The sequence below is a fragment of the Mchenga conophoros genome, linkage group LG8 (genome assembly GCF_057382185.1).
Source record: "Mchenga conophoros isolate Kocher_MC1m ecotype Shallow Benthic linkage group LG8, M_conophoros_male_GT1.1, whole genome shotgun sequence".
Lineage (NCBI taxonomy): Eukaryota > Metazoa > Chordata > Actinopteri > Cichliformes > Cichlidae > Mchenga > Mchenga conophoros.
The window spans coordinates 2,901,105-2,925,795 of NC_140533.1; the positions used below are offsets into that span (position 1 = coordinate 2,901,105).

Here is a 24,691-nt window from a genome sequence, read left to right on the forward strand (position 1 = left end):
AGTCTTCTTTTAGTTCTTATTTGTTAAAAGGAAAAAGGAATCTTATAAACCGCATTGTCGCTGTGTTTACAATACGATCTAGTCGATCACATAGTTTTTATAAAACTGATCATTAAAGTACTGCTTGTCTAGAGATGCCTATACACAAAAATAATCTCTGTATACAGATTTCAAATTTGTTTGTTGTTTTGTTTGTCTTAAGTTTAAAATAAACTTAATTGTATTCAAACAGCCAACAATGTGTTGGAAGCAGATTCAACCGGGCTTGAGTGGTTTGTTTTGTTTGTTCACCCCTTGGATGGACCTATTTTAGTCTGCAACACTGAGTATCTCATGAAGCATCATCAGTGCTTCATGAGATAATGTTGTGTTCATGGCTATAAACAGCTCGACAGTGCACTGGGAAAATTTTCAAAGTAATTCTACATTTTGTCTTGTTACAGCTTTGTTACAAAATGTATTCAATTCTTTTACCTCAAAATTCTGCACACTCCACAACAGCAAATTGAAAAACATTTGCTTGAAATTTTTGCAACTGTATTAAAAATAAACAAAAATATAACATGTTTACAAGTATTTAGAGCCTTTGCCATTGCCCTCAAACTTGAGTTATGGTGCATCCTTCTTCTGTTAATCATCTGTCAGCTGTTTCTACAACTTTATTGCAGTCCGTCTTTGGTACATTGAGTTCAGCTGGTTTGGGAACAATTCAGTGTCCCTCTGGATGAGGTGAAAGAGGTGGTTCAAAGTGTTGTCGGTGCAACACAAATGGTAGAAAATTGAAGGATGGATGGACGTAGTGCTGTTTAGCTAACTTTGCCTAACTTTGATATTTAATTTGAAATAATGTCCAAATGCAACAGCATGAAACATTTTCTCTTAAATGAAAGAATTAATCTTTAAAAGTAAAGCTAAGATTTTAATATTTAATACATCAAATGAACATATTATGTTAAAATCCCAGCTAAACAGAAAAATTGTACTTGATATTATCTGTAATTAACAGTATATTATAACTATAACTATGGGCACTTTTTAAAATAATGTAAGTCCATAATTTTGTATGAAGGGATACCAGTTTTAACTTTAAAGATCTACTGAATACACAAGATATTTAGGCAAGAAAAACTGATATTACAGTTGATATAATTGTTTCATAGCAGTTTTTTAAGGTAAAATATGTGTCAATATTTCTTTAAACATTGTAGACCTATCATCATCTATAAAAGATTATAGAAAAACTCAGTTCTTATTACCAAAAACTAAAAGTACACCATTGCAATTATAAACACAGTTAGTAGTTACAACAGTATTTCAAGTTTTTTCAGTGAATACTATATAATTTAAATCGAGATTAAATTTACAAGCTGTTTCACATAAAATTACACCGATGAACATTAAAGTATAGAAAACTAAATAATCATGAAACAATCCTTCTCTGTTCTTCACCTTACAGTAGGAGCGGAGCCTTTTTGGTTGTCAGCATCTTGCATTTATCAATGGAAGCACAAGATGCTAATAGTGAGGCACTGAAGGGATGAGTGCGACAGCTGCTGGGTGAATCCTACTACACTATTGGGTCATGTGGTACACACAATCACACTCTATCCCTCTGATCCTTCCAGCCCTCCCGTTTCCCTCCGTCTCTCACTAAGGCCGAGCACAGTGAGGGAGGGCAAAAATGCCTGAGCTCAGAGAGAGAGTGAAGAGCGACTAAGAGAAGGAGGAAAGGCGGTAAGCAATGTGAGTCCAGATTACCACCAAGGCAGGAGCAGAGCGGACAGAAATACAGGAATACAAGCTCTCCTATCATATTCTCTACTTGTGTCAATTTAAAAGGAGAAAAGAAGAGGATTAAAAACTCGAAAGGGTGAAAAGAGGAGGAGGGGGAAAACAAGAGCAGAGGAGCAGAAGTAATGTGCTACCAACAGCGAGCGTTTCAGAGGACAGTGTTGTCACAGATGAGGAGGTGATGCGTGTGAGCGTGTGGGTTTGCAACACAGCAGCGACAAGGGTGATGTGTGTGTAAAGTAAACCCCCCACACCTACAAATCCCCAACACCATCTACTGAGACTTGGCCTGAGGTTTTGCAAGCCATGGTGAGGACCAGGAGCTAGCTGACATCCTGCTGAACACTATGGCCCAGGTGAGGAGAGACTCCCTCATAAACACACACAAAGCTATTCATGCATTTTAAAGACATCTACTTTGTTGTATATTCACACACGCAAAGTGAAGTTTTGTCCATTCTTTATTTCTCTATCACAGTAGTTAGTAGTTGCTCAGAGCAGAACTGTGCTGGTGAATAATAACTGCAACTTTACCCTCCCTGGTAAAAGTCTGAGTTTTTGAGTCTTTGATGTATAGATACCACTCCACAAAATTATAGAATATTTCTTGCCCACGGGGCAAAAAGGAAACTCAGGCATTCATCTCCAAAAGTGAAAAATTCTGGAAAAAATACATTGTATTTACATCTATTGGAGAGATATTTTGATTCGGTGTATTTTACATTTGGCACGCTCTGACAAAGGTGACTGACGTGACGATCCCATGTGGGGTTTTTTCACATTACCTAATGTTTATTGTTGATGTTCCTACAACAGCATAATGCTCCTCCAGGATAATCATCTTCCTATTGAGGTCTAATGCTGTGACAGGGTTTATATAACCAAAATGATATTATCTCCTAAACTTACCAAACTGTGACTTTAAAGAAGAAAAAATTACTTGTCGTTGACTTTCACACAGGATAGCAGCCTGAGTCTCCAGGGTGAAAGTCCTACTCCTTGTGCAAACTATGTTGCTCTTGTCACAGACTGAAGTGCTTTTCTGCAAACATATGTCACAACAGCATGACTGACCAGATGCAAAAATAGATCTTAACATTAGTGTTGATAATATTAAAAGAAACACTGGAAACATCAGATGAACCATTCCTTTAAAATTTAAATTCATGAATTTAATCTAGCCTGTTTATTGAAAATCTTGTAACCCTGGGACTAACACAAAGTATCATGCCAGCTGCACTAACTGGCTATTAGCTATTGGTTATGTTAAGCTATTTTTTATACATGCAACATAAAAGACTGCTGGGTAAAGACTGTAGGATGTAACGTTTTTTTGGTTTTTTGTCATTTAGACCTGGTGAACCTGTATGTTCAGTCTACATTTCTATGTGTTTTTTTCATACACATTGACTTACCTAAGGTCCAAATGCAAGACAAGATAGTACAAGACGCAATTAGCAATGATGAGCCGACCACAGACAGTGAAATCTTAGCGAAATGTTGTGACGTTTTGTTTGTTTTTTAAGAAAAAAAAGTGAGGGTTATGTGTTTTTCCTCAATCAACTCAAGTGATTCCATTTATTCAGTGTATTCTATGCATGTGTAGACATTTTTTGCCAGGGACAGAAAGCAAAGAAATATAGTGCATGTAGGCTCTGTGAGGACCTGACTGTCTGAAGACACAGAGACAATGTGTCCTTTAAGGTTCGAGACAGATCAGCCATTTGAATCATGAGTGAGGGTGGAGCAGCTCATTCTACACAGCAACATAATGAAGAAATGATGTAGTTGGCCAAAGTGTAAGAGCTGCATTGTGGTTGTGGAGGTTGTGTGTAAACGTCAGGATATCCTGCTCTTGCTCAAACACATTTACTGGAACAAATAGGAAAAAGGTTTAAACCAATTTTCCGACACTATCATCCTCAATCATAAACAAGTAGGCTCCAACTTACAACTACATTAGACTTTTATTACAATTTTTGCCACAAATGTCCCTTTAGTTGAAAGTATGTGGTTAATATATTCCCTGTCTAGGGTGAATTTATTGTTGCCTGTGGAAATGTTTAATTACACTTTTAATGGTATACAATATACTGTCCTCTGCAAGTAGAAAGTTCATTGAAGGCATAGTTCAGTTCACTTTGAGAAGTCAAAATGAACTAAACAAGTGTGAGATGAAAAAAAAATAGGTTCCTATTTGTCTCTGCGTAGCTCTGGTATTAAACAGTTAAATACAATACTGAATATTAGCCAGTTCAATCCAGAATGTGAGTGCTGGTGAGACCTGCCTATTTTAATTGTTAAGCTAATTTTAATTCTTATTTTAATTCATAGTGATATATACTGCTTTGTGGTGTCTGTTTTGCTTATTTGCATGCTGTGCATTTTTGTCCTGTTGGTGTTCGGCTTGTGGATGCTGCAGATGCTATAGCTATATGGTGCATAAATAGTCATAGTTTACAACTATCCAAAATTTAGTATACTAAATAATACAGATGGGAAATGCTCAGTACAGTACACCTTTACTCAATTTCCCCAATATAATCAAGGTTCAAAAATACATATCCTGTATTTAGCGTGAAAGATTGGAAAAAATGTATAAACTCTGGTCAACATACATGAGGTTTACTGTGTGACTCACTGAAGTCACGCTGCTTGGCTGAAGGCCAGCTTTGGGCTTTCTGTGTGGAGTTTGTCTGTTCTCCTCATGCTTGTGTGGGGTCTCACCAGGTACTCTGGTTTCCTTTCACAGTTGAAAGACTGGGGCTAGGTTCATTGATGACTCTAAAGTATAAGTGGAGAGGGAAAAATGAGAAATGATTGGACATGGGAGAGACAAAAAAGAGAAAAGCAGAAAGTGGGAGCAACAAATTAGAATTGCAGTTCCCAGTCATGCTTAGTTCAGGCCCTGTTTGAACTCGTCTGCTCTTTATAGTCTTCATAGTATGTATGGGGTGGTGTGATAGGACACAGTAAGTTGTGTGATTAACAGCTTTTTATGTATTACGTATTTTATGCTTTTTATCTATGCCACTATGAAGCCATACTTCAAGAAAGGAACGCTGTGGATTCCAGGCTTTAATATTTCATCAAATAACTGAAATATAGAATAAACATTCATCTTGTGGTTAATTATCTGGGGTTGAGAAAATACTGAGAATGTGAGGGGTTGAATGTGGCTTGTGGAGTGGTTTGTACAAACTGGTCCATTCTTTATCCATCATTGTCATCTACTGGCAAATATTTTCCTGATCTTTATAGAAGTATTTTTAAATATTGTTTTCCCCTGTGTTGCATATTTTAAATGTTTGCTCTTAGTTGAAATAAAACAAACCAAAAAAGGCAGAGTGCAGTTAGATGCAGGAGAGAGACTTGCAGCACATACAGACAGGTAGCAAAATATCTGGAAATGGGATGTTTTAGTCTTGTCTATTTGTCTTGTTGGCAAATAGAACAGCTGACTGATCTGATTTTTAAAATATCTAGTTTATATACTTAGTTACTGCAGTGTACATGGTTGTGAATGGTTCAGATTTCTCTTGATCTCTTGACTCACATTTTTTAGTAAGTTAGTTCAATCAGCATGTCCTGAAAATCTCTGTCTTGCTGGGCTTACACATGACATCATTAGCATGTTGCAGCCTGCATGTTCAGTGCTACAGTCTGTGCCATTACATTTGCACACCGACAGCTAAGTTAAGATGGACTGTGTTATATATATATATATATATATATATATATATATATATATATATATATATATATATATATATATATATATATAATATGTTGAAAGCCTATTTTTGTGGTGGCTCTGTGTGTGTGCCTCAATGTTTACTGCTGACCTGATAATAAGTTTCCTCTAGAGTGCCTCTCCCTGAGGTTCCTCCAGCAAGAACACAGTCAGGGAAATATGTGATCCCCTGCTGAATATATCAGTTTGCTCACCCACAAAGAAATAAACATATCCGTTTATGATTCTTTTTATGGTTGTTTCATTTTATTGGGAGACGCAGAACATTAACCAAAATATAATCCTCTTCTATAATTTTGGCTCTCATAGATTGGCTGTGTGCCCATGGAGTAAACAGTTTACAATCAGTCAATCAATTACAGATACTCCTGATCTCAACTCATTGTGTGTATAAGGCACCAAATCACAACAACAGTTGCCTCAAGGTGCTTTATACCGTACAGTAGATCCTACAATAATACATACAGAGAAAAACCCAACAATCATATGACCCCCTATGAGCAAGCACTTTGGCAACAGTGGGAAGGAAAAACTCCCTTTTAACAGGAAGAAACCTCCAGCAGAACCAGGCTCAGGGAGGGGCGGGGCCATCTGCTGCGGCCGGTTGGGGTGAGAGAAAGAAGACAGGATAAAAGACAAGGATAAAAAAATATGTGGGATCTATGGATTCTTTGACGCCCAACATCTACACAAACAGTGAAACAACTAGTACCTCAGTGTTTCAACATCCGGAAGAAGCAACGGCTATCACAACTAGAGTTTGACAAGGTACAACACAAATACTATATCAAGGGGGAGCCAGAATATTAGGTCAGAGGGGAATTATGATCATCCTCACCCACTGAGATCCTGTACCAAACCCCAAGAACTGATGTGTTGTAGGCAATGAGTGCGAAAGCAGCTGACCTGATAGATGGGATCATATAAATAAAAATGAATTGAACTGAATTAAAAGCCAAGGTCACGGCAGCACAGAGGGAAGTTAGCCAACTATTAGAACTGCAGAAATGTGTGCTGAAGAAAGGGATTCCTAAGAAGCACAGCAAGCTGCCCATACCTTAGGCAGTGGAAACTGCCAAACAAAGACTCACAGCCTTGGCCAGCTGCTTACCAGAGAGATGGAAGTCACTGAACCATCCAAAGGGTACTCTCGGTGGCAGGGGAACACATGAGACTGGGGCAATACTGGAAGAACATAGAACAGAAGGATGCAATCCATAACAACAGTGCTCAGTGGCTACTGGGTCTAAGAGCAGACCACAGCAACCTCCCTGAACAGGATCTAGATACCACACAGTGGCGGACATTCAAGAAAGGGTCTCAAGAATGACGAGCTGTACAGCACAAGGCCCTGACATGATCCACACTTACTGGGTAAAGAAGGTAACTGCACTCCATGACCGTCTGGTAGCAATGAACCAGCTGTCATTGGATTGATAACACGCACAACCACAGGTTTGTGAAACAAAGTTTGCTTTATATATATTTTTCTTTGGATCAGTTCCCTTTGCTCATCCTCAATGTAGGGATACCTTCAAATGCAGTAACCATCTCAAATGCATCACAAAAATAATTGAAACAATCAAAACAGATGTAAGACAAGAAAGAAACACAATATTTCAACACCCCAAAGAAAAGGAAAAAGAAAAGAAAATAACATGTGAGTGTCCAGTTCCTTATGGTGTCAGTTTATTCAGTCACCCACGGTCTTGGGTTGAGAACTGAAAATGACCTGAATCTCAGGTGGGGGAAAAAGTAGCAAAAGAAAATGATAAGGTATCTCTCAGGTGGGCTTCCTTTTGTTTTTTCCCTACTGCCCTCCTGGTACGGCAGGCCTCCACAGCAGCAACAGTGTCTTAGACCCACGATACCAGCTCCTCACTCGGCACACATGGAACTGTTCCTCAAAAAAAAAAAAGGGTCAGAATAGTTCAAAAAGTTTGAAGAAACACTCCGACTCCTTTGAGGTAGGTACCCGTCTGTGGTTCACTGCTAACGGCAGCTCTCTCACAAATGTTAATTGAACCTCTTTTTTTCCTTTTAACTAGAAAACCGTGCTTCGCGGCAGCATGGAGTTTTTCCTTGCCATCCTTTTTCCTCTACACCACACCTTCACGCGCACCGAGCTGCAGATGATGCCTTCAGGGCAAGCCCGGAAATTAAAGTATCAGACAAAAACTACGATGCATTCAAAGAACTGATTGCTGTAAATTTTATCAGGGTTGCACAAGGATCTACTCCCATCCAACTAGAGACCATTAATCTGTCTCAGTACCACATGGAGGCTCCTGCCAGGCATCATAGCTGCTAGGATAAACAGGCATGTGGCTCAGTACATGAGCGTGGCACAGAAAAGAATTGCCATGAATATCAGAAAGGTAAAAGATTAGCTACTGGTAGACAGAGCAGCCAGTTGAGACTATCTGACCAACGTGCGCAGTGCCTAGACTGACTACAATAAAGCCTTCGACTTAATGTTTCATACATGGATCCTGGAAAGCCTAGACGCGTACAAAATGAATAGGAACTGCAACACAGGACCCACACACACACGACTGGTTTATGCTTAGACTGTCTTTTATTGAGAAATAATCTTTGGTTTTTGGCACCCGCCTCGGACGCAGCCACTTCGACTCTCTCCCAGCATCATCTGCTGCTTCTCACTGCGGACACACATAAGACACATCTCCCTCATTAAAACAGTCCTGTACACCTGTTCCCTCCCCGCCTCCGTGCCGCCCAGAGAGCTCACTGTGTCACCCCTCCTCTGCAGCAGGCCAGCAAACCACGCCCCCGCCACAGCTTCCCCATTGCCCAACTCAGACCGGGACCACACCCGGGAGAGGAAATCAGCCACGACCATCTGCGTACCCGGCCTGTGGACCACCTTGAACTTAAACGGTTGCAAAGCCAGATACCAGCGGGTGATCCGGGGGTTGGCATCCTTCATGTGGTGGAGCCACTGCCGTTTTTTCCTTAGACTCTGCAGACAAGGGAATCTGCCAGTAGCCCTTGGTCAAATCCAGTGTCGTAAAGAAACAAGCAGTGCCCAACCGGTCCAGGAGTTCGCCGACCCGGGGCATTGGGTACGCATCAAACCGTGACACCTCATTCACCTTGTAGTCGTCCACACAGAACCGTATAGACCCATCTTTCTTCACTACAAGAACTATGGGGCTACACCAAGCACTGTGCAACTCTTCTATTACACCCAGCCTCAGCATCTCATTTGTCTTTTATGTCTTTTATGTTCCGGCAGCCTGTAGGGCCGTGAACGCACCGTCACGCCAGGCTGCGTTTCAACATGGTGCTCTATGAGAGCTGTACGGCCGAAGGGGGGAGAACACATCAGCAAAGCACTGTTGCAAGGCAGCAACATCCGTTCTCTGGGCCTGTGTGAGATGGTCATCACAATGGAGGGAGGCGGGAATGGTAGAATTTGGCACCTACGGCCCCAACTTATCTCGCTCCTTAACCAGGCTTACTAGAGCGGCGGTTCCCACCTCCCGCCATGCTTTGAGGAGGTTGAGGTGGTAAATCTGTGTTGCCCCTCCCCTGTCCAACCGGGCAACTTCATAGTCAACGTCCCCCACCTGCCGTGTGACCACGAAGGTGAAAATTGCCTGAGCCTAGCCCCTCTGTTGTACAGGCTCTGCTGATGTTGCTGGGCCGGGAGCAAATTCTCCCGTGATAACCTCCCCAGCCTGTGCAGCTTTGCTCTCAGGTCCAGAACGTGTTGAATTTCATTCTTGGCAGGGCTCGACCCTTCCTCCGAGCACCCCCCCACAGCTGTCTACGGTACAGTAATTCAAAGGGAGAAAATCCCATGGAGGCCTGGGGTACCTCCCGCAAACAACAGAGGGACTAGCCAGCAATTCCAATTTGGTTCATCCTCGCAAATAAACTTACGAATCATGGATTTTAAAGTCTTATTCAGCCTCTCTACCAGCCCATCAGTCTGCGGGTGGTAGATGCTGGTCCAAATAGATTTAATGCTCAATAATCCGTACAGTTCCCGCAATGTGCGCGACATGAACGACGTGCCCTGGTCAGTCAGTATTTCTTTCGGCATACCAACCCAGGAGATGACATCCGGCTTGCTCGAAACCGCCGCCTGTAGTCCTCTGAGGTGAGCCCGGGCCGATCCAGCACCGCCCTGCAGATATCCACATAGACAGTCCGGGGCGCCAGGGGCACACTGAAGGCCAACGTCTTCGCCTCCCCTGACAGCAACGGTAGCAGCCTGGGAGCCCACTCCTCTTCAGGCCACCGGCAAGGCAAGCGCCGTGGCCTGGAATGTCTCAACAAACGTCAGGGGATCCTCCCCATCACCCATCTGGTGCAGCGTCACAGACAGTGGTGGAGGTGGAGGCGGCGCGGCCGGACCTCCCACTAACTGTTGCAGCACCGCCATCTGCTGTGCCGCTTGCTGGCAAAGCAAAGCCAGCTGCTGGTCCTGGGCCGCTGCCTGGCGCACGGACATAGCAGCCAGATCCTGCATCATCTGCCCCAGAATCTGCAACGGCTGGACAGGTGGCTGGGCGGCAGGCTGGGCAGCAGGCTGGGTGGCAGGCTAGGTGGTGGGCTGGGCGACGGGCTGAACGGCAGGCTGATCCGGTGGGGGGCCCGACATGACAGCGCACAACTGGGTTTCGGCACCACTTGCAACACAGGACCCACACACACACGACTGGTTTATGCTTAGACTGTCTTTTATTGAGAAATAATCTGTGGTTTTTGGCACCCGCCTCGGACGCAGCCACTCCGACTTTCTCTCCCAGCATCATCTGCTGCTTCTCACTGCGGATATACATAAGACACATCTCCCTCATTAAAACAGTCCTGTACACCTGTTCCCTCCCCGCCCAGAGAGCTCACTGTGTCACCCCTCCTCTGCAGCAGGCCAGCAAACCACGCCCCCACCACAGGACCCTAAGCGCCTCCATCAGGAATTCAGTGGGAATGCAGTGAAAAACACTAGAGGCCAACTTCAAGCCAACAGCACAAGTTATCATCAAGTGTGCTGTGTGATTTCTTACTATTACTGAAGGCTACTCACCACCAAGCTAACACTGTTAGCTGGCGTTAGCTGAGGTTAGTTTTTAGACTGCAGACTGGTAGACTTGATATTCAGTGTTGGGGAGTAATAAGATAAGATAAGATAAGATAACCTTTATTAGTCCCACACGTGGGAAATTTGTTTTGTCACAGCAGGAAGTGGACAGTGCAAAAGTTATGAGGCAAAAATTAGAATACAATAAGAATAAATACAGTACACAACTGTACAGAATAGAATAAAATAAAATACTATATACAGTAGAATAAAATAAAATAAATATACAATAAGATAAAAATAGAATACAAATACAAATACTATATACAACTGAGTAAAAATACAACGATGACAGAAAGGATTATTGCACTTAGTATTATTGCATATGTATGGATGTGTGTGCTTGATCAGTTAAAGTGGAATACATGTACCGGTGTTACGTATTTAAAATACAAAATATGAGTAACTGTATTCCGTTACAGTTACCGTTTAAAAATGTGGTATTCAGAATACAGTTACTTTGTTGAAATAAAGGGACTACACAGCAGTCTTTTCCTTTTTCATATATTAGGCTGTCCCCTCTCTATTTTTGGTAATTCCACGCTGGTGAAAACCCAAACAAAACACGCATTAAGAGGCTCTAATGACTGTGTCTCAGTCTCACGGCCCATGTCACCTCTACTTGCGGCCCGCATAAATGGCGTGAAGAAATATTTAAAAAAAATTATAATTCAAAAAATGATTTACTATGAAGGCAATAGGCAGAGTGTTACAGGCATAGCCCTAAAGAATGTAGCCTCATGGGTAGTGTAGTCCATGCTGCAGGGAGATTGGCCTGCCATACCCGTTATGTGTTTGTGAGCGTGACGGGGGGAGAAGAAGAAGAGTAGAAAAGTACGAGTTGTCAGTTGCCGAACAGAAACGAGAGATGGAGTTTATTTATTTATTACTTCCATCCATCCATCCATTCGCTTCCGCTTATCCTTTTCAGGGTCGCGGGGGGGGCGCTGGAGCCTATCCCAGCTGTCATAGGGCGAAAGGCGGGGTACACCCTGGACAGGTCGCCAGTCTGTCGCAGGGCTAACACACAGGGACAGACAACCATTCGCACTCACATTCACTCGCACATTCACACCTAGTGACAATTTAGATTAATCAATTAACCTATCCCCACAAGCTGCATGTCTTTGGACGGTGGGAGGAAGCCGGAGTACCCGGAGAGAACCCACGCAAACACGGGGAGAACATGCAAACTCCACACAGAAAGACCCCGGCCTGATGGTGGAATTGAACTCAGGACCTTCTTGTGCTAACCACCGTGCCACCGTGCTGCCTTATTTATTACTTGTTTAGAGAAAAGGGGGGCATAAGTCCTATTAACCTGCAACAATTGTGATACTTGCTTCCAAAAAAAGATACATGAAACAGGAACAAGAGATGGAAGCATGTAAATATGATAATAACCACTACAGCCAAAAAGAGTGCCTGACGAGCCCAGTTGTAAGTGAGCTATCAAGACTCGACTGTACACAATGTATTGCGTGGAACAGTTTTCTGTACGAGATCGCTGCAAAAAGTGCAGCCTTACCTAATGTCCACCCTACCTACTGTTACTCATTTTATATTAAGATTTACAAATCTAATTGGTATTGGTATGGCGAGTAGCCTTCAGTAATACAGGGAGTACAGAATTATTAGGCAAATGAGTATTTTGTCCACATCATCCTCTTCATGCACGTTGTCTTACTCCAAGCTGTATAGGCTCGAAAGCCTACTACCAATTAAGCATATTAGGTGATGTGCATCTGTGTAATGAGAAGGGGTGTGGTCTAATGACATCAACACCCTATATCAGGTGTGCATTATTATTAGGCAACGTCCTTTCCTTTGGCAAAATGGGTCAAAATGGGTTGTCTCACTTCCTGAGACAACTGGGGAAGTACAGTCTTCCACAGGAGCTGCTGATCCAGTTCTACACTGCGGTCATTGAGTCTGTCCTGTGCTCCTCCATCACAGTCTGGTATGGAGCAGCCACTAAACAGGACAGGAGCAGACTGCAGCGGACTGTACGGGCAGCAGAAAGGATCATCGGCACGCCCCTGCCCTCCATCCAGGATCTGTACCTCTCAAGAACCAGGAAACGGGCAGGGAAAATCATCACAGACCCCTCACACCCTGGACACAGACTTTTTGATCTGCTGCCCTCTGGCAGATGGTACAGAAGTCTGCAGACCAGGACCACCCGACACAGGAACAGTTTCTTTCCCCTCGCCATCTCCCTTCTTAACAGTTGACCTGTCACACTGCTCCCACTGCCAGACTGCAGCTGCACCTTATGTACATTTTGTAGTATTCATTCCACCTCATTCATTTCTGTATTTTATGTATATAGGTTTAGATTCGTTATTTATAGTTGGTTTACACAGCTTTGTGTGTGTATGTGTAATGTGTATATATAGACGTGTGTGTGTGTGTGTGTGTGTGTGTGTGTGTGTGTGATGTGTATATATAGACGTGTGTGTGTGTGTGTGTGTGTGTATGTGTAATGTGTATATATAGACGTGCGTGCGTGCGTGCGTGCGTGCGTGCGTGCGTGCGTGCGTGCGTGCGTGCGTGCGTGCGTGTGTGTGTGTGTGTGTGTGTGTGTGTGTGATTTACATTGCTGTGCTTGAGAGCCGCCATCTGCCGGAACCAAATTCCCTGTATGTGTCTGCACATATACTTGGCCAATAAACACGATTCTGATTCTGATTCTGAAAAGAAGGACTTGACAGGCTCAGAAAAGTCAAAAATAGTGAGATATCTTGCAGAGGGATGCAGCAGTCTCAAAATTGCAAAGCTTCTGAAGCGTGATCATCGAACAATCAAGCGTTTCATTCAAAATAGTCAACAGGGTCGCAAGAAGCGTGTGGAAAAACCAAGGCGCAAAATAACTGCCCATGAACTGAGAAAAGTCAAGCGTGCAGCTGCCAAGATGCCACTTGCCACCAGTTTGGCCATATTTCAGAGCTGCAACATCACTGGAGTGCCCAAAAGCACAAGGTGTGCAATACTCAGAGACATGGCCAAGGTAAGAAAGGCTGAAAGACGACCACCACTGAACAAGACACACAAGCTGAAACGTCAAGACTGGGCCAAGAAATATCTCAAGACTGGTTTTTCTAAGGTTTTATGGACTGATGAAATGAGAGTGAGTCTTGATGGGCCAGATGGATGGGCCCGTGGCTGGATTGGTAAAGGGCAGAGAGCTCCAGTCCCACTCAGACGCCAGCAAGGTGGAGGTGGAGTACTGGTTTGGGCTGGTATCATCAAAGATGAGCTTGTGGGGCCTTTTCGGGTTGAGGATGGAGTCAAGCTCAACTCCCAGTCCTACTGCCAGTTTCTGGAAGACACCTTCTTCAAGCAGTGGTACAGGAAGAAGTCTGCATCCTTCAAGAAAAACATGATTTTCATGCAGGACAATGCTCCATCACACGCGTCCAAGTACTCCACAGCGTGGCTGGCAAGAAAGGGTATAAAAGAAGAAAAACTAATGACATGGCCTCCTCGTTCACCTGATCTGAACCCCATTGAGAACCTGTGGTCCATCATTAAATGTGAGATTTACAAGGAGGGAAAACAGTACACCTCTCTGAACAGTGTCTGGGAGGCTGTGGTTGCTGCTGCACGCAATGTTGATGGTGAACAGATCAAAACACTGACAGAATCCATGGATGGCAGGCTTTTGAGTGTCCTTGCAAAGAAAGGTGGCTATATTGGTCGCTGATTTGTTTTTGTTTTGTTTTTGAATGTCAGAAATGTATATTTGTGAATGTGGAGATGTTATATTGGTGTCACTGGTAGAAATAAATCATTGAAATGGGTATATATTTGTTTTTTGTTAAGTTGCCTAATAATTCTGCACAGTAATAGTCACCTGCACACACAGATATCCCCCTAAAATAGCTAAAACTAAAAACAAACTAAAAACTACTTCCAGAAACATTCAGCTTTGATATTAATGAGTTTTTTGGGTTCATTGAGAACATGGTTGTTGTTCAACAATAACATTATTCCTCAAAAATACAACTTGCCTAATAATTCTGCACTCCCTGTAGTAATAAATCACACAGCAATAGTACATTCATGTAGTTGTAAAAAGCATGACAATATATCATGTAATCCAAAGTATTCAGAATACATTACTCTAATTGAGTAACTTAACGGAATACGTTACAAAATGCATTTTGGGGCATGTATTCTGTAATCTGTAGTGGAATACATTTTAAAAGTAACCTTCCCAACACTGTTTATATATTAATGAAAGCCAATACTAACATAGATGCATTGAATGAGAATACAAAACTCATCATTGGAGTGGAGTAATCATACCAAACTACAAACTGGTAGGTCTGGTAAGTCAGACAGTTTGAGAGGCTTTCAATATTTTACTATCCAGATCTAATCTGAACTGCATAACAAGTATTTATAGATTAGATGTTACCATATTAAATTATCATTACATGCATACTTAAACATGTGATTTCATGTCACTTAAAATTTGGAACCCTTGGTCTACTACTGTATTAAATTAAATCATTAACTGACATGATCTCTGGCACATCTTTTCTCTCCTAAGTGCACATTTGTTATTTTGTTTTTCATCAAAGCAACATGTCAGGTGATGTTATTTTCTGTCATCAGCAGAAGCCATTGTTGTTGACGGTAGCTTTGCACCCCACTAACCCTGTATAACGCAAGGACAAAGTGCATAATTGACTTTTTAAAATCCTGGATGCTGAAACATGTATGTATACAAAAAGACTTAAAATAGCATACAAGAAAAAGTAATTAAAAAATTAGTGCACAGGCAAAATCTATTTAATGCATTTAATCTCTGGGCAGAACATTGTTTGTTTTGAATAAGTTCTATTCAGATGTGATTTGCATTGTTCAGATTGAATTGCTCAATTTGAACAGATAGTTTTAAAAACTGAATTTGAAATCCAATGCATTGGTTTGAAAATGATTGACACTAAACTGAAACTGAATTTCATATTTTAAAAAATGAATTTATTTGCTTTGAAACTGTATCATCAAATCCTTTTTTATTAGTGATTCGGCTGCTACACTAAAGCAAACCACTGATGATATGTTTACCCAGTTGGAGCTTTGAAACCTTTGATAAATGTAGTCTCAATAGTGGAGCCAAGTCTAAGTAAATAACTGTATAATATATCATAATATATTAAAATAATATTGTTGCACTGTGATCAGTGTAAGATCAACTGTGTATTATTAATGACACCTGAGTATATTTGTTGTTGTTTTTAGACGTCTCTGGTTGAAAATGTTTTTCCTCTGCAGTAATACAAGGAATGTATTTGAAACTGAGTGTGTGACAGGATGCAGCACAGGCAAGATAAGACATTTTTGTATGTATGAGCTGGCAGCCTGTTGAGGGGTGGGGGATTTAAATCCAGTAGATTAAGGCTGTTGTGTAATGGTTAGATGGTCTGTGCTTTGTGAGACTGACACATGCCCTCTTGAAAATACATTCAAATGATCTTATATAAGTACAGAAGTACATGAATGAATATCCTGTTGAAATTCATTGTGGTTAAATCACTATGATTACGATGTCCTACTCAGCAGTAATGTGCGTTCATGTGTTGCACCTACGCAGTTTACGTGAGCAGCTTGCTAAGATTAGATGCTGGCTTATGGCCATATTTATCCAAAACTAGTGAGTGACTTTTGATTTATGGCATAGTATGCTTCACTGCATGGCTGAAGGCCTGAGGGAAAATGGGTATGTTCACAGAAAGCTTATCTTCAGTGATCTTCATTGGCTGTCCACTTTGTAGAATACATATAATTCAAGTAATGCAAGTGCATGGCCTTTCTATAGCTGCAGGGCAATGACACTGATGACACTGATGGGAGGGGATTGTCCTATGAAGCAGAGTTTTCTCTGAAGGTAGTAGTTCTAATGTATTCAGATTGCATGAGATTACACAGGGACCACCAATGAACCTGGATAGAGATGTGTGTTTTTAAATCGAAAACTACTATCGGTATGATGACTGTTCATATGGCATTTGTAAACATGGGAGAAATAGTTCACGTACAAAAGTTCCTCATTTGCCCAACCTAACTTCTAATTTGCCTTCAGCTTACAGTCAGCTTGCTCTCTAGTGGTCAGCCTGCCCCACTGCACAGACAATCCTCAGCTTCACTGGAGATAAGATGGATTAGGTATTTAGCGAAATCTCTTCATGCTGCTGTAAATAGACAGATGGGTTTGAGCCCCCCCACCACCACCTAACCAACCAAACCTACCAACCTCCACACTCACCGCCTCTCTGTTGCCGTGCCAGGCCACAACATGACTGAACACAAGTGAACACAGGCAGATAAATGTCTGTTTAATTTCAAAAGATTACTTCTACTCCCCTATTCATCTTTCTCATTTTACTTTTTTTCAAAAACACTTGTTTAGTTTCATTGAAGCTTTATGGTTTTACAGTGTTTTACTGAAGTGACAGACAACACTAAAACTAAGAAAGACTGTGCCACACTTATCATGCAACATGAGCAGTTTTTCCTTTTTCTTCATATTAATTTGAAAATACAACACTGCTCAAAAAAATAAATACTTTTACCAGAGTATAGCATCAAGTCAATTAAACATTTTGGAATATTGATCTGGTCAGTGGGGGGTAGTTAAGCAGTTTAGCAGGTGCTATATAAAAGATCAACAGTTGTGATGGTTCCAGTTTCCACAGACAACATATCCTCAGCATAACCATGTATAATATCCACAAAACTTTTTTTCAGAAAATCAAAGGATTTTAAGAGCGACTTATTTTCCGAAAAAGGCGGTAATAACGACGGCCCGCTAGCATGCTTTACTAAAAAATGTGCTTTGGTGTGTATCTGATGGACAAAAGCCAAACCAGTTCCACACCACTGAAGTTGTGCCATTTTTACAAACCAGTTCTGGTTCATCTGTTTCATTCAACGATCCACTTTCGCTTATTCTCCATCGCCGCCATGCTTTTTCTGCCAAAGGCACTGCGCATGTGCGTTCTACCCATACTCTAAAGCAATATTTCATTTTCTTATCATTGCCTAACATTATATCGGTATTACCGTGAACAGTATGATATGGCCACACCCTACGAGGAGGAGCCAAACTTCAAGTGATTCAACCATCCAGCAAAGACTGAAGGTCTGCCACCGCCTTTAGAAGCGGCAACAAACGAGGACATCAGAATTAGGAGCATTTCTTCATTTTGTAGGGAGAAGATGGGAAGCCAGGCAGGGTCCCATTTCTGCACTACAACCAAACCGCACACACACAGAGAAAGACAGAGAGGAGGTAGAGCACTTTAGAGAGAGAGAGTGGTGAGTCAAGCAGTGAGGACAAAGAGACTGTGACAACCAAACGTTCCTCAGCTTTGTACTTTGTCTCTACTGAGCTGTCAAAATGTTTTTTATTCTGAGAATGATATTAATAGTATTCGTTCTTTGCTCTAATCCGTCTTTGTTCTTTCTTTCTTTTCAGTTTAAGCTTACACATTTGCATTTTCTGTGTTGTCCTGTAGAGCCAGAAGTGATCAAATTTGGATAAAAGGGTGAGCTGTATCTGCTAATTAGTGCCAAGTAAAAGATTAATAAAATAATAAAGTTTTAGTCACTAAAGCTGAAGCACAAGCTTCTTGGACAGTCCATACGAGAACATATCATGATAGCAGTGCTCCAAAAAGCACCAATACCACAAACACTATTAAATTAGTATACATGAGGCTAACTGTGAGCCCTTAGCTTTGAACCTTAAGGGGAAAATGTAATTTAATTAGAGGGGAACTCTCCACAGAGGTCAAAGCTGGTTTTTGTACCCATAGACTCATAGATATATAAATATATGAGATGGAAGTTGGCACTGTGATATCATGTGTTTGTTTCTGAAGCACCAATATGAAGCCTCAAAGCATTTCCATTGCTCCCGTCTTGGCTGCAAAAACGGGTGTAAAAAGAGGGACGGGTCTGATACTGCACACTTTTAAAAACTGTTAGCAAATTAGCATGTCATTTCCATTTTGAAACATCCCATATGGAAAAGATATATATAAATCTTATAAAGTTTGTATCTGTCTTGTGTGAAACTTGTATGAAAAGCACACAAGAGTGAAAACAGATATAAAATCCCTTGAAAAATTATATAAATGAAACTTGTATTTCTTGGATACTTACTAAAACAATATATGAAAGTAATGAGAAAGTGGCCACTTTCCTGAGTAAATCACATAAGCCTTATATGATTCACTATATGAAGTAGGCCACATCTTATGCAAGTCTTTTATAAGTTTTTCATATTTCTTTTCCATATGGGATAGTATGACCAAGATTTGCAAAATAGAAAAATATTTTTATTAAGTATGATTCAGAATGGAGCACGAGCCCATAAACTAAAAGTAAAGTGTTTACATCGATCATTGTTCATACCAGTTTTTTTTAACACTGTAAAGTTTGACTTGCTGGCCCCTATTGGGAACTGTGTTGTTTTTTTGTTTTTGTTTTTTTAACTTCAGCGTTGGCTTAACTTTTTAGCCAGAGAGATTGTTGTGTGAATAAAATCAGCCTTGGGACATTTTTTTGCACATTTCACGATGTGTTTACTTTAAACAAATAGATTCCTGGAAGGTTAGAACAACATTGTAATGTATCAACTGATTTTATCAAGCATCCATGTTGGGTTTATTGAAAAATAATTTCCATAGGCCACATTTTTTCCAGTCTTTAGAGTGCATGTGTGGAGCATTTTTGATGTATTCTGTAGTTCTCCTACATGTTTGTGCTTCAGTTTTTGTGAACTTAATCGTATTGTTACTTTGCTCTAAACAAACTTTAATTAGTGTCAGTCCATTCTACACACCCATTTTTAGAATTAACTTTCTAAATAGCCTTGCCTTAGATCAGGGCCGGCCCGTGGCATAGGCCGTATAGGCAAATGCTAAGGGCGCCGTCCATCAGGGGGCGCCACGCCAGTGCCACAAATGTTGAAGAAAAAAAAAAAAGTTGGTACTATTATTTCTAAATACAAAAAATAATCCCACGTTAATTAAAATGCAAAGTAAAGCTTATTTAATAGAAATATTATTTGTTACAACATTACGCCCCCCCCTCCCCGCACGGTGCGCCCCCTCCCTTCCCGTATCATGGTTCCTTTTGGACGTCACCACATCAAAAAGTCAACACAAGATGTCAAAACGGCCAAAACTGTCAGGTGCCCAGGGAAGAAAAAAGAGAAAAGAAGAGGAGGAGAAACGAGAAAAAGACAGAGGTAGGTAACGTTAGCCTACATGAAATTATTTGTCTGAATGTGATAGTAACCTAAATTTTTAGCATTAAGCTAATGTTACATGATTCGCTAATTGCTAATCAATAAATAGCTAGTTAACTGTTTTAACGTCAGTTAATATTGTGGAGGGGGCTAAATTGTTATGGAAAATAATAATGTAACGTTAGGTAATTACAGTACTCCCACCTTTCCCACCATTCCTCATTTGTATTCATCTTTTAAGCAGGTGTTTTTTGTTTACATTGTTATTTTCCTTCTGGTTAGCTAACGTTTACCCTGCAGGTAATAGTCACTTTTCCACCCCTGTATATATTACAGTTGTAAGCCTAGTTGTTAAAGTGCACATCATTAATGTTAATTAAGCAATATCACATGAGAGGGAATGCTGTTTTTTAATATGAGCACTGCTGTGATTCGGTCAAAGATAATCATAACATAACATTCTCATATGATATTATACTGTTACTTTGCATTCTGCTATTCAGCATTTCACTGTAATGATGACAATAAATTGAATCTAATCTAATTTGCATATCAGTTAACATCATACATATATCTCTTTGGTTTTTCATTTATATTATATCATTTCATTTTATTCCTGGAATCATATGTTTTTATTATTAGACTTTAATACTCAGTGGTGTCACATACTCCTCTCTTCAGATGCACTGTTGAAGTTTCTAAATCCCACCCCTGGGCCATCTACCACATCTACCGCTGCTGCCTCCACTTCAGCAGCACAACCCACCAGTGATGCAGCATCAGCAGCACCAGCAGCACAACCCAGCCATGATGCAGCAGCATCAAGCAGTGTTATTGTATTTCATATATTCATTTTTTTATTTTTTGTATTCATTTATTTATTCATATATTTTTTTATCTTGTTAATTATTCTGATTGTGAATTTGCTTTCTTTAAGTAAAAAAAAAAGGTCAAAGACAAAGCTATTCGGTTTCTTGTGAGTACATACACTACACTGCCGATGTAGGGGGGCGCCACCTAAAATCTTGCCTAGGGCGCCAGATTGGTTAGGGCCGGGCCTGCCTTAGATGATAAATTAGCACTTCAGGATTCATGCATACAATCTTTATTTTGATACCAAGATTGTTTATACAGAGTTTGCAATTGCAGAGAAATACTCTATTCATTTTGGGCATCTCATTCTGGAGCAGGAACCACAGAAAGATCTTTGGCACTCAAGAGGTTAACCTCTAGCTCCAAAACCACAACATGGTAACAGCCAAAATGCTAATGGGTGACACTGCAGTGCCTACATCCATCTTTTATACTATCAGTTCAGTTTATGATAGGCTAAAGTTGCAGGTTGGGAGGGTCACAAAATGCATAAGCTGAGAGACTGGGGGATGATGGGATACTGGTTCTGTGCAGGGCCCCCCATTGTGAGGATGAAACCCTTTTCAGAGCAAAAGCAGATTAGCACTGCAGCCTGACCCCATATGTGCATGAACACACAGACTGTTGGAAAGGAAATTTAGGGCCTTTGTTTTGGAACAACAAAGCTGTTAATCTCTTGTTATGGAAGATGTGATACAGGAATTTCAATAAATATCTGTGTCATGGTCTTTGGTAATATTTCAATATGCCAACAACAAGAGAGCCACAAACAAAAGGAATATATGGTGACTGCGCTTTGGGGTCCCTAAGAGAGGGGGGGGGGGGCGCTATACAAATACAGGCCATTTACGTTTTTGTTACGTAACATCTTTTAGTTTCTTAGACTATGCTTGTTTAGCATGTACTCTAAATGCAACTTATAGTGCTTGATGGGACTGGGACTGTTAATACTTTTCTCCTGACCTTTTTTGTGCTACATGCTAAAGCTTGTGAAATGTCAGCACCGTGTACCAAACTGAAACAAAGATCTATACAAATATGTCCAAGAACAATTTGAATGTATCATTTTTCCTTTATTGACTCCGAGCATTTGCATTTAGGCTTGTGAAACATTTTAGTAAGCTTTCCCGTGAAATCATTGCAATCATTGTTTCAGTTGACTCAATACATGAGATACTTCATTTTCATTAGTTGAGCTTCTTATCTGAAAAGATGTTCTCTTTGAAAAGTTATGGGATTACAGTGTTACAACCATTACCCTAAATAAACAAATTCACAAAAGCATAAGCTCAATTAAGTAGAAACAAAGAATTCAATAGTTTAAAAAAGGAAAGAAAAACAATACAATCAAGAGCTTAAGTAAAATCTGAAAAGAATAGTCAATGCAGAAAACATTTCTGCATCCATCCTTGAACAGCTGAAACAGATATTAACAGATGTGGTTATATTCATCTGGATCTGTGTCAGCTGATAGAGAAACTGTACTGAGTCAAACTGAATTCAAACAGCAGCATCAAATGACAGGAGGGTAATTAACTAAGAAAGGATGAACTTGTCATATCCATGATTTTCTGATTGGACTCAGATTGGGAACTTCCACTTGTTAGTGATAAACTCCAAGCAGTCTGATCCACAACTTTGCAGTACAAAAGGGTGCTAGTCAGACAGATCCGCAATCCTCTATCTTGCTAGATCTCTTACTCTCAGGTAACTCACACCTCAGGTCCAGTTATCCTGCACTGAAGGAAGCAGAAAGCAAGTTGCAGTCTCTCCACATGCAAAAACAGAAAAACATTTGCATACAGTAGCACTAATCCCACTTACAGCTCTTTGTTAACAATCCAGCAATGAATGGATGTCTTCCTCCAGCCTAAGTAGCGGGCAACTGATCACGAGATCACAAACAGGTGAGATAATCAGCTCAGGTGCCCAGGTGTTGGCAGGCGTAGAGCAGGAGGAAGGCCGGCCTCTAAGACAGGGGTGTGGCTAGTGCAAAAGCAAACACAACACAGACAGTCAGAGAGAGGAAGAAAAAAACAGAATGAGAGAGAGACAGAACAAGTGAGAGACGAGTCAGAAATGGGGATTGGAGGACCACGACAGCAGTACTAGCAGTACTAACATTATTCAAAGTTTCACAGTTTATCAGGACAAGCAAGACAAGTAGCGGCTACCTTTTAAAATCTAAAAGTAGATATTAATTAAATCTAAAGTGATCCCTTTTATTTCTTTGCATGCACCCTTGACATTGCTGCCATCCTGTGGCCACAATTGACTACTATAAAAGGCAGGGTTGCCTTTTTTCTATACAAATCCACAGTGCATCTCACTTCCATATCCCAGCTTAAAGTTGTCTTTTTTGAAGGGGGTGGTTAATGCGCATGTTCTGGTCTTTGACAAGAGACCAATGGGAGTTTAGCATGCTAGACTACCTGTTACTGGTTCTGCTTCTGCTCCTCTTACATCAGTTAACATCAAACATAAAGCCTGAGGGCCAGAATCAGTCTGGCAAAGACTCCAATGTGGCCCACATAGACTTCAGAAAATGTGTAAGAGTGCATAGATTTTAAACTTTTAATTGTATGTCCAAAGTTTTGCAGCTTTTCCTATTAATAAATTATCCACATGCCATTCATACACAAAAGTAGTTAAGTAAAAAATAAACAATTAAATGACAGAAAAACTTCTGTTTTTCCACTATCTACTTTAAAGATTTCTCTTTTCCATAGTTTAAAAACTCTTGTTTTATAAATACAGTCAGGGCAATAAGAAGCACCAATGCCACATGATAAGAACTTTTTTCTCAAATATCTTATGTACAGAAACTGAGATGTATTGTTAAAATTACACTTCTTTTACTTATATTAAAATATCTCCACGATTAAATGTTTAGTTAGATGTCTACACTGACAGAAAGGGCAGTTTCTGTCCAGCCCTCTTAAGATCAAAGTTGGCTGTATGTGGGCGACAGAATAAAATGAGTCCGACATCCCTGATGGTAAATGGAGCAGCTCTATTGCTTTACGCAACTTGCCTCATTCACCCATTCATACAAGCACTTTTTCTCAGTTTTTTCTTTGTTCACACACATTTGTACTTCAATTGATTCATCAAAGGGCAACTTGGGGTTAGTATCTTGCCTGAGGATATTTGGCATGCAGACTGGAGCAGCCAGGGATCGAACCACCAACCTTTTCAATTAGCAGAGGACCAGCTCTACCTGACTTCCTGTGTTTACTCCTGTTTGTGGAAAAAGAGGTAACATTAGTAAGGTGCCAATTTTGTGTTATTCATCATCATAACAGATAACTTTTCTCTCTGCTTGTTAATAAATAAACAAGAAAATATCCAATTTCTCAGTGTGACACCATGTTATCATCTCATGTATGCTGGAGCAGTGTTATTAACACTTTAATTGTTTAATTGTTATTAACACACTCTTGTTCCTGTCCATGATATGTGACAGAATGTCACATATGGAGCTTCAATTTAAAAGCTTTAATTTAAACTAAAATTTAAAATGCGACTGAACAAAGCACTGCCTTCATTAAATCATTAAAACCAACTCATTATCACTGGACTCACATGTTGGTAACTCAAGCATAGGCTGGCAGCCACTTTGTATGATAGGCTCCCTGTGGAAGCATTTTTCTTTAGCGTTCTTTTATATACTGTGTCTGACTTTGTGCGAGAGCAATGTAACACCAATAGAGGGTGTAGAAGTGTCTATCTACACTCTCAGCCTCCCTTGGGGCTCCGTGTCCTGCTCTTATATAATGACTCATTGAGAGCATGTTAGTGCACAAGTAGTGCATGCTCTTCTCTCTGTCCCAAGGGGACTGTTGGCACAGCAGCACAACTGGGGCTGTATGTTGTTACACTGTCTATGATT

General features: G+C 40.7%; 1 protein-coding gene and 1 long non-coding RNA gene across 2 annotated transcripts in view; one reads left to right on the plus strand and one right to left on the minus strand.

Moving 5' to 3' along the window:
- The first annotated feature begins 1,678 nt into the window (after positions 1-1,678).
- The window catches only part of LOC146567911 (rho GTPase-activating protein 23-like), an 80,116-nt gene continuing 57,103 nt past the window's right edge, over positions 1,679-24,691 (plus strand). Inside the window, exon 1 of the mRNA XM_085283610.1 lies at positions 1,679-2,147. Within this exon, the coding sequence (XP_085139736.1) occupies positions 2,139-2,147 (9 nt within the window). The 5' untranslated portion in view covers positions 1,679-2,138. The remainder of the gene's footprint in view (positions 2,148-24,691) is intronic.
- LOC146567912 (uncharacterized) lies at positions 21,852-24,039 on the minus strand. The gene is made up of 3 exons (XR_014893499.1): positions 23,991-24,039; positions 22,624-22,785; positions 21,852-22,538 (listed from the first exon to the last, which is right to left on the minus strand). It is a non-coding gene; the product is annotated as an uncharacterized LOC146567912 (long non-coding RNA).